Here is a 14220-nt window from a genome sequence, read left to right as displayed (position 1 = left end):
ACTTCCCCCATACATGAAAAAGAAAAGAAAAAGGCAACGTTTTATAGCTACTTCACATAAATTCCCTTTCCTGAACCACAAGGGGAAAATATAAAAACAAATTTCACATGCTTTTATTATTCCCGTTACCTTTCCCACTGTTCTCTACCAAACCATGCCTACTACTAGATATCGGTGGAAAGACTGTATTAAAAGTCCTGTAGTTAACCAAATGAACACTCTGGATACAAACTTGGAAATGGAATAAAATGAAGATGGGATTTCACTATTGATGTGAAAGACAAGGCACAGAAGAGGAAAATGTACTGGGTGTTAAAGTGACTCTGGAAAGGGCTACATCCTGAAACAAAGAGTAAGCTATCGGACTAACCAAAGGATCCTAAGAACAAAAGACACTAAGAATTTAGATATCCTAAAGATGAGTAAAGAATTTAAGAACCAAGGTAAATTCAAAAATTAAACTGCAATAGTTTTCCTGATACATGCATAACAGATTCTTATAATGCATAAGAGATTCTTATATTTTCCACATATTATTTTAAGAGTTCCTATATTACTAAAATGCCCTCTCCAATTAAGTTATAATTTTCTAAGGAAAAGGTCCTGTATTGCTATTCTCTTTTCCTTCTTTTCAAAAACAAAAACCCTACCACAATAACCTCCATACAGGAGGAGTCTTACGGACAGAGTACAAATATGTAGCTCACATAAAATTGCTGCATTCCAGTAATCAACTGTGGTCCTAACGTAATCCACAGATTTAAACAGATAAAGATGAGACCCTTTCCACTGAGGTGAGAACTCTAAACCATCATAACAAATAAATGCCACCATCTTTGAGCAGCAGTAACTACAATACCTTGTAATGATGATAATTCTTCTGGAATTAACCGCTCAGGTCAAGCACTGACCGTTAGGGAATCTTATATTCCATCCTGGACAAATTTTCTTTCATCATTTCAGAACTGACATTAGTTCTGAAAACTTTTATCACAAGGATGATGCTTAACTGGAAATTAAAGTTTTCCCACAAAACTAGCACAATGAGCACTTAAATATCAGTTCTTGAGCCTCAATCTCATTTAACTCATGATACGTACGAGGGATTTACCACCTAAAGGATCTTCTGACAGTGCATTTGAAAACGGGGTAGGGAGGCACAAAGCCCCTTTGAGAAAAGGGTTGGGGGGGTGGAGGGAGGCAGGGAGGCAGACACGCCATCATGACTCGGACATATCCTGCAGAAGACCCCACACGTTCAGACTGAGACTTAGCCACTATCTGCAGATTAAAAGCCTACATTCTGAACTTTAAAATCTCTGGCACATTCCTGTTTTCAAGCCAAGATCTGCTTGCTTGTCTTTTTTTTTAATCTTGAAAAACCTGATAATTAGCAAGTTATAAAAGCTAAGCATTTCTTATTTTAAACATTATACATATAGAGCTAAATTGTGGTGCCTTATCAAGCAAATGGCACTTCTTGACAATTCAGTGCTTCAAAGATACCTTTAAACTTGCCAGAGAAAGTTCTGTTGGGCTCAGCCCAAGGATAGATGCCTTTAAAAGCCAAATTCACTGCAAGTAAACATTCTAAAACATCCTTTTCTCCTAATCCTGTAACTCAGATTCCTTTTTCATTTTTGCACTTTGCAACGTGATTTAATGGAAAAACGTCATTACTGAACTATTTCCCACTATATACTTCCTTGCAACAACAAACTTTTACTACATCAGCAAGTGTTATAGATATCCACAGAAACTATATTCAGAAATCAGAAAAAAACAGGATGATGTACTTTCAGTTTAAAGCAAAAAAAAAGTATATTCTTCTGAATCTCCTTCAAAATCTATTGCCCTTCCTCAATTCTATGACTGTTAACTGCTACAATTTTTAAGCCAACCCCATTTTCAAATATGGTGAAGTGCGAACGTATTAGTAAATAGGAAGTTAAAAGATGTTTTAAGGTCTCTGAAATACGTAAGGGGAAAAGAGAGAGTGCTACATAAACTAAAATGAGAATACTACCACAAATCTCAAGTTCTTATGAAGATTAGCTGAGAGAAGAGTTGAAGCATCAAGCCAGCCATTTAAATGTTAGACTCCTTACCCTTAACATCAATGCTAAAATGAAAAACCAATTGTTAACACCTGTAATCCACCACGCTTTACAGTGACCAACCACAGTGTACTAACCACTTGTTTGTATCTACCACATGGCAGGGAGGGCTGGGAATGGAGGACGGTACATATTAGGAACCCCCAAGATAAATAGGAGAGGCACCCAACAAAAAGGCGTAGGGTAAACAAATAATGGCAAGGAAATAAGAGAAAGGATATTTTTTATAATTAAAAAAAAACACTTTAACATTCTCTTAGTGCTATAGCACCACATGTAGCAAATAAGGCTACAGACCTGTTGTTTTTCCCCCCTGCAGAGCCATGAAACTATTAGCAATAAACTGGAACATATAGTATTCTTACTTTTTATTCCAGATTTTAAGGACAAGAGTATTGTGGGGTGGAACCAAATTTTATAATCTGACCCAAATTATCAGCTATAAATCCATAAAAAAATGGAAAAGATTCCCAAGTCTACTGCTCTAATTTGTATCAAGAAGCGGTTAAAAAAAAAAGAAAATCCAGTATTGAAAAAGAAAATCCTTTCCAAAAAAAATGCTTGCTTTCATGTAACTGTGTCACTGCTATCTAGTCTAATATGGAGAGTTTAATTCACATATTATCTAACTTTTAGCCTCTTTGCTAAGTTTCCAAAACGTCAATTCTAGGGAGGGAGGGAGAAAAGAGGGACGGTGGGAGGGAGGAGGAAACGAGTTTTCTCCTTTTGGAAAACAAAATTGTAAAACAGCTTTTTAAAGTATTGCCCTGTTCAGAATATCACTATTATACTACTGAATGGAGTATTAGCATTTCCACATGAAAAGTTCATAAAATTTATATAAATTTAGTTAACATCACATTAAAATATTGTTAAATAAGTCATACAGGTAAGGATAACTCTGGTTGTGTAGATATGTACTTGTTAAATCCTTGTTTAATGTTAGCATTAAGGTCTATTCCTACCGGAGTTTTAAAAGATTTTAAAATATTTTATCAAAACTTGTCTCCCTTCAGACTAGTGAACTCAACTAAACAGTGAAAACTGGACACCTGCTTGTTAAAAATCTAGCCCTATATACGACACGTGAAGGAGCCCGTGGGAAATGCTTCTCCAGCATCTTCCCTCTGCATGCACAACTCACCCTGCCTGTCTTTATGTCGGATGATGAGAACGGGGGGGGGAGGAAGAATAGGAGAAATTGCAGCATAATCTCGCCTCCCGATCAACCATGCCCTTAGCTTAAGTCCCTAGTTGGCAGGTTACCTAGCCAACAATATCTCAATTATAAACAAACACTACTTGCAAGGTGACCACAGGTTATCACCCCTGTAGGTGCTCTGCCTGCACTACCCCCGATAACGGCCTGCCTCATTAAGGACCCGGGAAAGGTCTGGGCGGTGATGCCCGGCCTCCAGTTAAAATCCCGCAGGCCCAGGAAAGAGATGGGCGGGCCAGGCATCGGCGGAACTGACCCGGAGAGACCTGCCGTAAGCCTCCGGGGGAGGGCCCAAGCGGGCCTTCCCTCCAGCCCCGCAGCCACTCAGTACTCTGCTGGAGACACCGGAACCTCCCTCCGCCCCGGGGCGGCCCTCTTCCAGCCCTCCGCCCACGGAATCGGGGGAGGGGCGCCGGGGCAGAGAAACACCCCTCCCCCACGGCCACAGCTAGGCCGCCACTCGCCCCACCCTGAAAAGCACTGCGGGCCAGTGCCCACCCTCCCGCAGTGGCCTCGTTCCGGGTTGGGGGGAGCGTGGGTAGCAGGGGAGGCTAAAGTACAATACCAACCTCGCTATTGAAGGTTTTCACAGCCTCCATGTTGTCGGTGCGGAGGCTCGGAGCCCGGCGGCGGAAGAGGCGGCGGCCACTGCACTGGGTGGGGAGAGCGAGACGGGGGCGGCAACGCGGCTGCGAGGAGGGGGCGCCGGCGGGAGGCCGGGCCGCTGCGACCCCGGGCAGGAGGGGAAGGGCAAGCACCGGCAGGGAAAGGTTCCCTTAGGGGCAGCGAGGCCCCGGCATGGCCGCTAGGGCGGGCGGAGCGCCGGTCCGGGAAACAGAGGCGCTGCCGGGGCTGGTTGGCAGCGGGCGGGGGAGGGGCTGGGCGCCTTCTCTTCTCCGCCCCGCTCGGTCTCGGGCTTCCACCCCCTAGCCCGGTCCCCTACACTCTCCACCCCCTTCTTCCTCTTCCTCCGACAGGCTCCTGTTTCACCTCCCCGCCGCTCGGGCCGTAGGAACCAGCAGCGCACAGCGAAGACGGAGGAGGAAGCGCTGGCAGCAGCGGCTGCGGCATCCAATATGGCGGACACGAGTCGGGCCGCGCAGCTCGGAGATCCGCGGCGCCTGCCAGCGCGCCCCCTGGCGACGGGACCGCGCAGGCCCGGGCCGCCGCGCGGAACCATCGAGCACGCGCGGGCCAGAGCGTCGCCGCCAGGAGGCCCCGCTCATCTCGGCTCCCGGGGTCCCTGCCCCTCACCCGCACCCCACCTCCTCGCCGCTGCGGGAGCGAGTGCTGCTGCCTCTTGGAGCGCCCTTGGGGCCACTGCAAAGCATTGCTCTGAGAAAATCCCAAATGTCCCTCCGGCAAGTTTAGGCAATATACACGTTTCCGTTGTTTCCATGTGGCTTGGCCCCTTTACATGAGGTTTAGTTGCTTTTCAGAACTTTACTGGACGTTGGCCTAAAGGTTAACAGCCGGAAAAGCTCCTAGTCAGCCACTTATTTGGTAACGATGTGCCCAAGCATTTTAATAGCGTCGGGAGAAAACGTTGGAAACAAAAGCTTTGGATCCGGGCGGGGGCAGGGGGACGAGGGAAGCACGCCTGCAGCGAGCAAGCAGCTCAGTGCAGGAAATGCACGCTGCATAAAATCCGGGGGGGACCGGCGTGGTCTAGACAATGAGTGCATTTGTCTGTACAGCGGGAAGCCGTGCCCAGAACGCACAAGATTTCCATAGGCGAAAGAACCCATCTTTTATGAAAGATGAATTATTCTAACGGAATTTTGCCCTAGGTTTAGAGGCAGAGGATGAATACCGTTTTCCTAGATGAAATAGATGCTGCTAGCAAAACGCCTTCTCTCTCACGTCGTGCAATGTAAGATAACCGATACCAAATTCAAAGCGAGCATTTAAATTAAAAGTTAGGGGTGTATCACTGAACCCCAAACACCACTGTCGTCTTACTGGGAGTCATTTTTCAGCAATCACTTCTCCGAAGTTCACTCAAAGGAAAGGGGGGAAAGATGACGGCAGAATTTTTCTCTAGAGGATTGTTGGAATCAAGGTACTAATGTAAGAGCTGAGCCCAGAACCGTGTGAAACTGGGGAAGGCAGGCGCCTCTTGACATTTTAGGGTCTGCTTTTTAGAGCCTACTTCATTGACAGCTTTAATACGGTGGCTGGCTACTTAGAAGGTAAAACGGATAACTTTTTCGTAAGAGCTTATATGTCCACTTTCAAAATCTCGAATGTGTCACAAAGTTCATAGGCCAAGCCATTGTGATCTCTTGCCAACAATTGCAGTAGCCTCCTAACTAACTGGCCCCTGTCATTCATCCTCCAGACTCTAGCCAGAGGGGAATTTTTTAATACACAAATCAGATCAGGTCACTCACTTGTTTAAATCTTTTTAAGACTTTCCCACTGCACTTCAGATATTATCTTAACCTCTTATTATGGCCCGAAGGTCCTACCTATCTCAGCTCACACTACTTCCCCTGTCCTCTTTACTCTGGTCACAGTGGTCTCCTTTGTTCCTTGACAACACTGAGTGCTTTCCTACCTAGGACACTTGTGTGCCTCTGCCTTCTGGGGTGCTGTTGGTCTCGTTCTTTCCTCCTGCCAGAGGTTTCTCCTAATCAGTTCATCTACAGTAGCATGCTGTGACTTGCGGAAGTACCCACTCAGTTCTGCTCATGCCAGATTTTTACCACTCAACATTTGCCGCTCTGGCCTATGAGGGATTATTTATTCAGTCATTCATGAATGAATGTTGACCGAATTACTTAGGCCTGAGAGATTAAGATGCAATACAAGCTAAAGAATTATATTTAAAAAAAAAGAATTAAATCCATTGTTAACATATTACAGGACTTGATTTCATATAGCTTCCATAGCCAGAAGGATTGCAGAAGGCGTATTTTGACCAAGGGACGGAAAAGAAAAATAAAATAGGCAGAGGACAACCTAAGCACACTCTTTTAGTGAGAAGGAAGTAAAGCAAGAGGAAAAGTAGAGAAACGTTAGAGGAGGGTAAAGGGGAGTCTGGAGGCCCAGTGCAAAGAGTAAATGCAAAGTTTGTGCACAACTACACACACCTCTACGATGTGAACATGTCAATGCCCATGTGTGTAGTTTATGTATGTATGTATATTAGGATTCTGATTCCCAGGTAACAAACCAATTCGAGCTAGCTTAAGCATTAAAGAATTCACCATTAGGATGCAGATTTTTCTCCAAAGTCAGGAATGCAGATGGGCCTAAGGAAGGCACCCAAACCAGAATTTAGAAAGCCTAAAGCAGCCTTATCTGCTTACCAGCTTGAGTTTTCCTTCTGTTGCTTTATCCACTCTCTGTTTTACTTAGTGGGATATGACTGTCGCTCCTGGTTTTATAGTTCTAAACATCTAGAGGACCTGACTGATAGCCTCTCCTTCCCAGTTCCAAAGTCCTTAAGAGGAAAGTAAGGAACTGGATTGACCCAGCTTGGATTAGGTGATCATCACCGAGAAACTTAAGACCAATAATTCATTTTCTGAAGAAGATTAATGTGGGAAATAGCGGGCAGGAGTAGCCCAGCCACTGGAAGCAATATTCCCAATTGTGAATTATGAAACTCACATTCCAGAGTTTACGGCATTCTCTTCCAAGTGCAGTTATCATTGGCCTTTCCCCTAGGACTTAATCATTTGGGGAAGTAACTCATAGGCTCTAATTCAGCCGTAACCAAGTGGTCAGAGTCAAAAACAGTCTGAAGCAGCCCTCGCCATAGAGCTTTCTGAGATGGTGGACATGTTCTATATCCGTGACGCCCAATTCAGTGGCGCTAGCTCCGTGCGACTATCATGCATGTGAACTATGGCATGCGCAACTGAGAAAATAAGTTTTTAATTTTATTTCACTCTAATTGGCTCAAGTTTAAATATATGCTAGTGGCCACCACATTGGAAAGCAGAAGTCTAGCTAGAGAAGACTTAGTCCCATCGATAGGGCACGTCCTGGATAAGGGGAGTCATTGTGAGGTGGCAGTAAGCAAAAAACAATTATCAGCCATCAGAAGTAGCTATATATGTATATGAGTTATTTTTAAACAAGGGCAAAAAACCTGGAGCACTATCTAAACCAGAACTAATTTCCATCCAGTGAAAAAAATGAAAACTTGAGATTCCTCAGGAAACACTTCGGGAATGGTTTAGTAAATTAGGACACAGAAACAAAATGGAATATTATATAGCCAATTACAATGATTAGACTGTGGGAAACAATACAATGGTTCTTCAAAAATCAAATAGAATTAGCATATGATTCAGCTATTCCACCTCTGGATTCACCCGAAAGAAAGGAAAACAGGGACTTGAGCAGATATCTGTGTACCCATGTTCATAGTGGCGCTTTCACAATAACTAAAAAGTGGCAGCAGGGCTTCCCTGGTGGCGCAGTGGTTGAGAGTCCGCCTGCCAATGCAGGGGACACGGGTTCATGCCCCGGTTCGGGAGGATCCCACATGCCACGGAGCGGCTGGGCCCGTGAGCCATGGCCGCTGAGCCTGCGTGTCCGGAGCCTGTGCTCCGCAACGGGAGAGGCCACGACAGTGAGAGGCCCGAGTATCGCAAAAAAAAAAAAAGAAAAGTGGCAGCAACCCAAGTGTCCATTGACAGGTAAATGGACAAACAAAACAGAATGGGGTATACGCATACAATGGAATATTATTCAGCCTTAATATGGAAGGAAATTCTGACATCTGCTACAACATGGATGAAACTTGAAGATATTATACTACGTGAGATAAGCCAGTCACAAAAAGACAAATATTGTATGATTCCACTTATATGGGGGACGTAGAATAGTCAAGTTCATAAAGACAGAAAGTAGAATGGGGGTTGCCAGGGGAGAGTGGAAATGGAGAGTTAGTGTTTAATGGGCATAGAGTTCATTTTGGGAAGATGAAAAAGTTCTGGAAATGAATGGGGATGATGGTTGCACAAGAGTATGAAAGTACTTAGTGTCACAGAACTGTACACTTAAAAATAGTTAAATGGTAAATATTATGTTATGTTTGCTTAATCACAATTTTTAAAATATTTTTAATGGTTAGAATAAGACTAGAAATACAGGAAAGGGAAAATGCATATGTTAGCCTATTAAATACAAAAGAATACAAAACAAACTTAATGTATTGATATTTTAGTTTTAAGAGTATATATGCAAAGATTGAAAAATGATATAAAAAATAAAGATAATTCTATTAGGGTGCTGGGATTGCAAGGGTTTTTTAAAAAATATTTTTGCCCCATTTCAATAATTTGGTAATTTTGTATCTTATTGTTTTATTTTATTTTTTTCTTTTTGACCCCACCATGTGGCTTGTGGGATCTTAGTTCCCCAACCAGGGATTGAACCCAGGCCCATGGCAGTGAAAGCACCAAGTCATAACCACTGGAGCGCCAGGGAATTCCCAATCTTATTATTTTAAATGAGCACAGTATAACTCACCAAACTTGATAGTGAAACCAGGTATATTTCCCGAGAGAATCATAAGATGTTAAAGGTACAAAGTAAATATTTTACTTCCACCAGCTTCACTTAAATTAAGTAGGAATTTTGAGTTTGGCAGATTTGTTTTGTTTTCTGTTAAAGAAGTGGTTCTTCAAATAGCTAAAGGTAAAACAGCACATGTTATCAGTAGTAGTGGTCAAAGATTTAAAAAAAAAATCTCTAAATTTCCAGGCTTTGTAGTTTGAATATTGATTTAAGCTTAACCTTTGCCCCTCAATGAGTAAACCAACAGATTCATGTCTTTTTCCTTCACAATGAATCTTTCCTTACTACTTACACACACACACACACACACACACACACACACACACACACACACACACACACACACACACACACACACACACTCCTGACCCAAAGTATATGCCCAACCCACAGACACAACCTTCAGTTGTTCCCCAGACTTTCCAAATGGACATAACTTCAAGTTGCTGGTGAGAAGGAGCTGTTTCGCCTGCCTTAAAGTTTTATGCAGCTATTGTGAAATGACAGAAGAACTTTCTGACTATAGGAATTTTCATTCATTTCAGATCATTGAAAAGGAGACCAAATTATTTTGTTGCAGTACAATGAGAGAAGACTCAGGGTATGATGAAAGAGGTCATATCACCCAAAAGGTATTTTCTTATATCCCTAAACTCTGTCTACCTTTCTGCTACAAACAGCTGTTATAAATTGAGGGCACTGTGCTAAGTGGCATCAACGAGGCTGTCCAAATAAGGCCTCACATTTTGACAATACATTGTGACCACTGTATTCCTCATATGTTGATGGATTAGTAACTCAATTTAATTCATCCAGAGTAGATCAGAGCCTCATGGACAAACCAATAATAACCAAACACAAGATACTGACATATGCCGCCCAGAATCCAAGTTTATTGATTTACTATATAATATATCTCATTCAAGTGACTGGAATTCTCATGTCTACTATTCAAGGCAAAGTCTTCTACACCAAGGTAGCTGGGAAACGAATAATCTGACAGTTGCTTTGAATTATTAAATTGTAAAAAGAAACTTATAGTGACTAGAACTTTTATATCCTTCCCCCTGATGTATACCCAAGCTTCAGTGCTCCTTTTTCCTACACCATATTGAATAAACACTGCAAATATCTCTCTGATACCTATTTTGTTTTTATGCTAATATCTTTTGGCTCAATCTGAAGCCTATAATAAGACTAGCAAAATCATGGCTTTCTGAAGATTTGAGTTTATTCCTTATATGTTAATTTGTATAGATTTTAATCTAAGTCAGAAGGTTTCAAGGCACTTTTTAAAAATCAGTTTTGGGTGTTTTTATAGTCTGAATTGTGTCTCCCAAAATTCATATGTGGAAGTCCTAACCCTCAGTACTTCAGAATGTGACTGTATTTGGAGACAGGGTCTTCCCTGCATCCCAGCTTGAGATATGATTGAAAAATAAAAATTATATACATTTAAGGTGTACAAGGTGATGTTTAGATGTATATTGTGAAATGCATACCACAATCAAGCTAATTAATATATCCATCGCTTTCCACAGTTACCACCTTTTTTGGGGAAATGAAAACACTTGAGATCTACTCTCTTAGCAAATTTCAAGTATATATTACATTATTATTAACCATAGTCATCATGCTGTCTCTAGAACTTATTCATCTTATAACTAAAAGTTCATACCCTTTGATCAATATCTCCCCTCTCCCCTGACCCCCAGCTTCTGGTAACAAAGATTCTACTCTCTGTTACTATGAGTTTAACCTTTTTCAGAAAAAAATTCCACAGATAAGTAAGATTATGCAATATTTGTCTTTCTGTGACTGGCTTATTTAACTTATAATAGTGTCCCCCAAGTTCATCCATGTTGTTGCAAATGGCAGGATTTCCCTCTTTTTATTTTATTTTTTGAGCATTCTTTTTTTATATATTTTTAAAATTGAGGTATAGTTGATGTACAATATTATATAAGTTTTAGGCATACAACATAGTGACCCATTGGTTGTTCAGTAGCATGTTGTTTAATCTCCACATACCTGTGAATTTTCTGGTTTTCTTTGTATAATTAATTTCTGGTTTCACACCACTGTGGTTGGAAAAGATGCCTGAGATGATTTCAATCCTCTTAAATTTATTAAGACTTGTCTTGTGGCCTAACATAAGATCTATCCTGGAAAATGTCCCACATGCACTCCAGAAGAACGTGTATTCTTTTGCTTTTGGAGGGGATATTCTGTATATATCTGTTAAGTCCATCTGGTACAACATGTCATTTAAGGCTGACGTTTCCTTATTGATTTTCTGTCTGGATGATCTATCCACTGATGTAAGTGACATATTAAAATGCCCTACTATTATTGTACTACTGCCTATTTCTCCCTTAAGTCTGTTAATTTTTGCCTTATATATTTAGCTGCTCCTATGTTGGGTGCATAAATATTTACAAATGTTGTATTCTCTTGTTGGATTGACCCTTTTATTACTATGTAATGCCCATCTTTGTCTGAGAAGCCCTGGGTTAAGATTTTGTTTTATTGTTTTGTTCTGCTTCTAATAAGAAGAGATAAGAGAGCTATGTAAAGTTCAAAAAGTTCTTAACGATCATATGCCTGTCATGTTATTTTGACTTACTTCACATAAACTGTTTGTAGAGAGGAATGGGTTAGTAATCAAGAAGAGTTATAAAAGAGAATTGAGTATGAAGGCAGAAAGAATTCGCATTCAAGGCATAAAATGGTGGTGAAATGGAATCTAATCTTATCCTCTGGGTCAGGGAGGACTTCTGGAGGTCAGGACACCATGGTGCCTACTTTAGGAACTATAGCCTTAGTCCCTTAAATTCCAGCAGACTGTTGACGCTTTAAAATGATGAATTTTTGACAGAATGACAGAGCAGATTCCTGAACACCTCCATTGCACAGCAACTACCAATACTCATTAAAATAGTTAAATTTTCTTTTTAAATGTATTGCTAGGCTGATAAAGAGTAAAAGCAGTCTTAGAAGCCAAAAAAAGTAGAGGCAGAAATCTAGAGAAATAAGGAAGCACTGTAATGGCAGAACACTGCCAATCCCTGGTGTCACTGAGCTTTGATTTTGATATGTACATAGGACATGAGATGGCCAAGTTATGCAGTCTTTTTAATTTAAATAATTAAACAAATAACACTATATTAGTTTTAGGTGTACAAGATGATGATTCGATATTTGTATATATTGCAAAATGAGCACCACCATAAGTCTAGTTAACACCTATCACGATACATAGTTACAAAATTTTGTTTTTTCTTGTGATGGGAACTTTTAAGATCTACTCTCTTAGTCTTATAAAAAGAGCCTTGTACAAAGCTAAGTGTCAAAAGGGAACCATCAGCAAAGTGGTTAAAGTGTAAAGGGAAGAATAAAACAAAAACAAAACGTGTTGGCGGATGAGGGAGGAGGGAGCGGCACAGAAATTCCTGTATCAACATCAGAACTGAGTAAAGAGAGGGAAGAAGTTCCCACAAGAATGTATAACCACAAGTCAGACCTCATGCATGTTTGTGGTCCACTTCATAATACCTGGGTGATGCAGAAAACCTCAAGCAAAGGAATTATTTTTAATTGGTACTGGGTTGGCATGCCTCCAGGCAACTGAAAATACAACTGCAATTTTTTTCTGGGGGTAAGTGACTTCAACCTAACCTTCAAAGAAGTTTGACATATAAAGGTCTATTGAAAATGAGATTATAATTAAACAAACAAATAAATGAACAGGAAAACAAAGCATCGTGAGTGGGAGCCAGCAGAAACACAAGACAGCAAAATCAGATCATCCAAAAGTTTAGACGGTAGAACTGACAGATTCAGGGGACAAAATTTTTAATAGGTGCCTGGGAATATGTTGGGCTAGGTTATTCAGATCAGTCCCATTACTGAAAACCACAACAAATGCTGGCTAAAAGAAAGAAAAATATGAAAAGCGTCGAAAGCGCTGAAAACAGGGCAAAACTTAAAGAAAGTGAGAACCAGAGAGACCCCGAAGTTGCTTCTGCCTTGGGTGCATTTTCCATCCCAGACAAACTTGAACTTTGGGTTTTGACAGCCTTCTGGGGTAAAGGGGGCAGAAATCAAAGCCTGGGAGCCCCCAAGTTGGAAAGTCTAACAGGAGGGTCTCTTTACACTGGGCTAGACCTGCAAAGGGTTACAACCCAGGATTAGGGTGAAACAGAAATAAACTCACATCTCTCTCCACCCAGGAGACTCTGAGAAAATTTTCCTTGTCTAACAGAACAAGAAGAGAGGGGAATAGCGAAAAGTATAACACAGCCTAGCCTTTACACGGATTTGCAGCTCAAAATCATGTTACCTCTAGCCCTTAATGTAGTTCAAAGAGTTCCCGGGCTAGTAGTGCCCCTAGGTCAGCGGTCCCCAACATTTTTGGCATCAGGGACTGGTTTTGTGAGAGACAATTTTCCACAGATGGAGCAGGGGTGGGGTGCTGAGAGGGTGCAGGGCTCGCTCAGGCAGTGATGCGAGCGAGGGGGAGCGCCAGATGAAGCTTCGCTGGCCTGCCCACCGCTACTCCCCTCCTGCTGTGAGGCCCTGTTCCTAACAGGCCTCGGGACAGCTACTGGTCCATGGCCCCGGGGTTAGGGACCTCTGCCCTAGACAACTAGGAGAAGGAAATACACGTCCTCTCTGAAATATTGGTCCTTCCTTTAAGGCCTTAAGGAAATCCTGCAAATGAATCCTTAAGGGAAATGAGTGTATTTGTTTCCCATTGCTGCTGTGACAAGTTACCACAAAGTTGGTGGCTTAAAACAACACAAATTTATTGTCTTACAGTTCTGGAGGTCAGGAGTTCACAGTGGGTCTCACTGCGCTAAAATCAAGGTGTCAGCAGGGCTGCATTTCTTCTAGCTGGAGGCTCTAGAGACGACATTTGAAGATTATATACCATAAATGAGAATCAGCAGAAAAGACAGATGAAACATACATTCATACATATATACATCATAAACCAGTTAGATTTATCACAGGAATATAGGGTTGGTTTAACATTAGAAAAATTCATTAATGTAATTCACATTTTAAGAGATTAAAAGAGGGACTTCCCTGGAGGCACAGTGGTTAAGAATCCGCCTGCCAATGCAGGGGACACGGGTTCCATCCCTGGTCCAGGAAGATCCCACATGCCACAAAGCAACTAAGCCCATGCAGCACAACTACTGAGCCCACACGCTGCAACTACTGAAGCCCGCGCTCCTAGAGCCTGTGCTCCGCAACAAGAGAAGCCACCGCAATGAGAAGCCCGTGCACTGCAACGAAGAGTAAAAAAAGAGAGATTAAAAGAGAAGAACTATATGACTG

At 41.9% G+C, this 14220-nt stretch overlaps 1 protein-coding gene and 1 long non-coding RNA gene across 13 annotated transcripts in view; one reads left to right on the top strand and one right to left on the bottom strand.

Annotated features, from left to right (window-relative positions):
• SCAF8 (SR-related CTD associated factor 8) overlaps positions 1–4734 on the bottom strand; it is a 199270-nt gene extending 194536 nt beyond the window's left edge. For 8 of the 12 annotated variants that reach the window (XR_012324923.1, XR_012324927.1, XR_012324924.1 and 5 more), the window contains exon 1: positions 3262–3342. Coding sequence is in view for 4 of the 12 variants with exons in the window: in XM_073789767.1 (XP_073645868.1) it covers positions 3262–3327 (66 nt within the window). In the remaining 8 variants the exon portion in view is untranslated. Of the gene's footprint in view, positions 1–3261; positions 3343–3901 lie in introns of those variants that run through there. The other 4 variants (XR_004529298.2, XR_004529292.2, XM_033867880.2 and 1 more) reach the window with 3 other exon arrangements.
• LOC141276047 (uncharacterized) lies at positions 3631–5286 on the top strand. Its single transcript, XR_012324930.1, has 2 exons — positions 3631–3993; positions 4314–5286. It is a non-coding gene; the product is annotated as an uncharacterized lncRNA (long non-coding RNA).
• The last annotated feature ends 8934 nt before the right edge of the window (positions 5287–14220 follow it).

Source organism: Tursiops truncatus, chromosome 12 (assembly GCF_011762595.2).
Source record: "Tursiops truncatus isolate mTurTru1 chromosome 12, mTurTru1.mat.Y, whole genome shotgun sequence".
NCBI classification, from domain to species: Eukaryota; Metazoa; Chordata; class Mammalia; order Artiodactyla; family Delphinidae; genus Tursiops; species Tursiops truncatus.
This window is presented reverse-complemented; position numbering and strand designations above follow the sequence as displayed.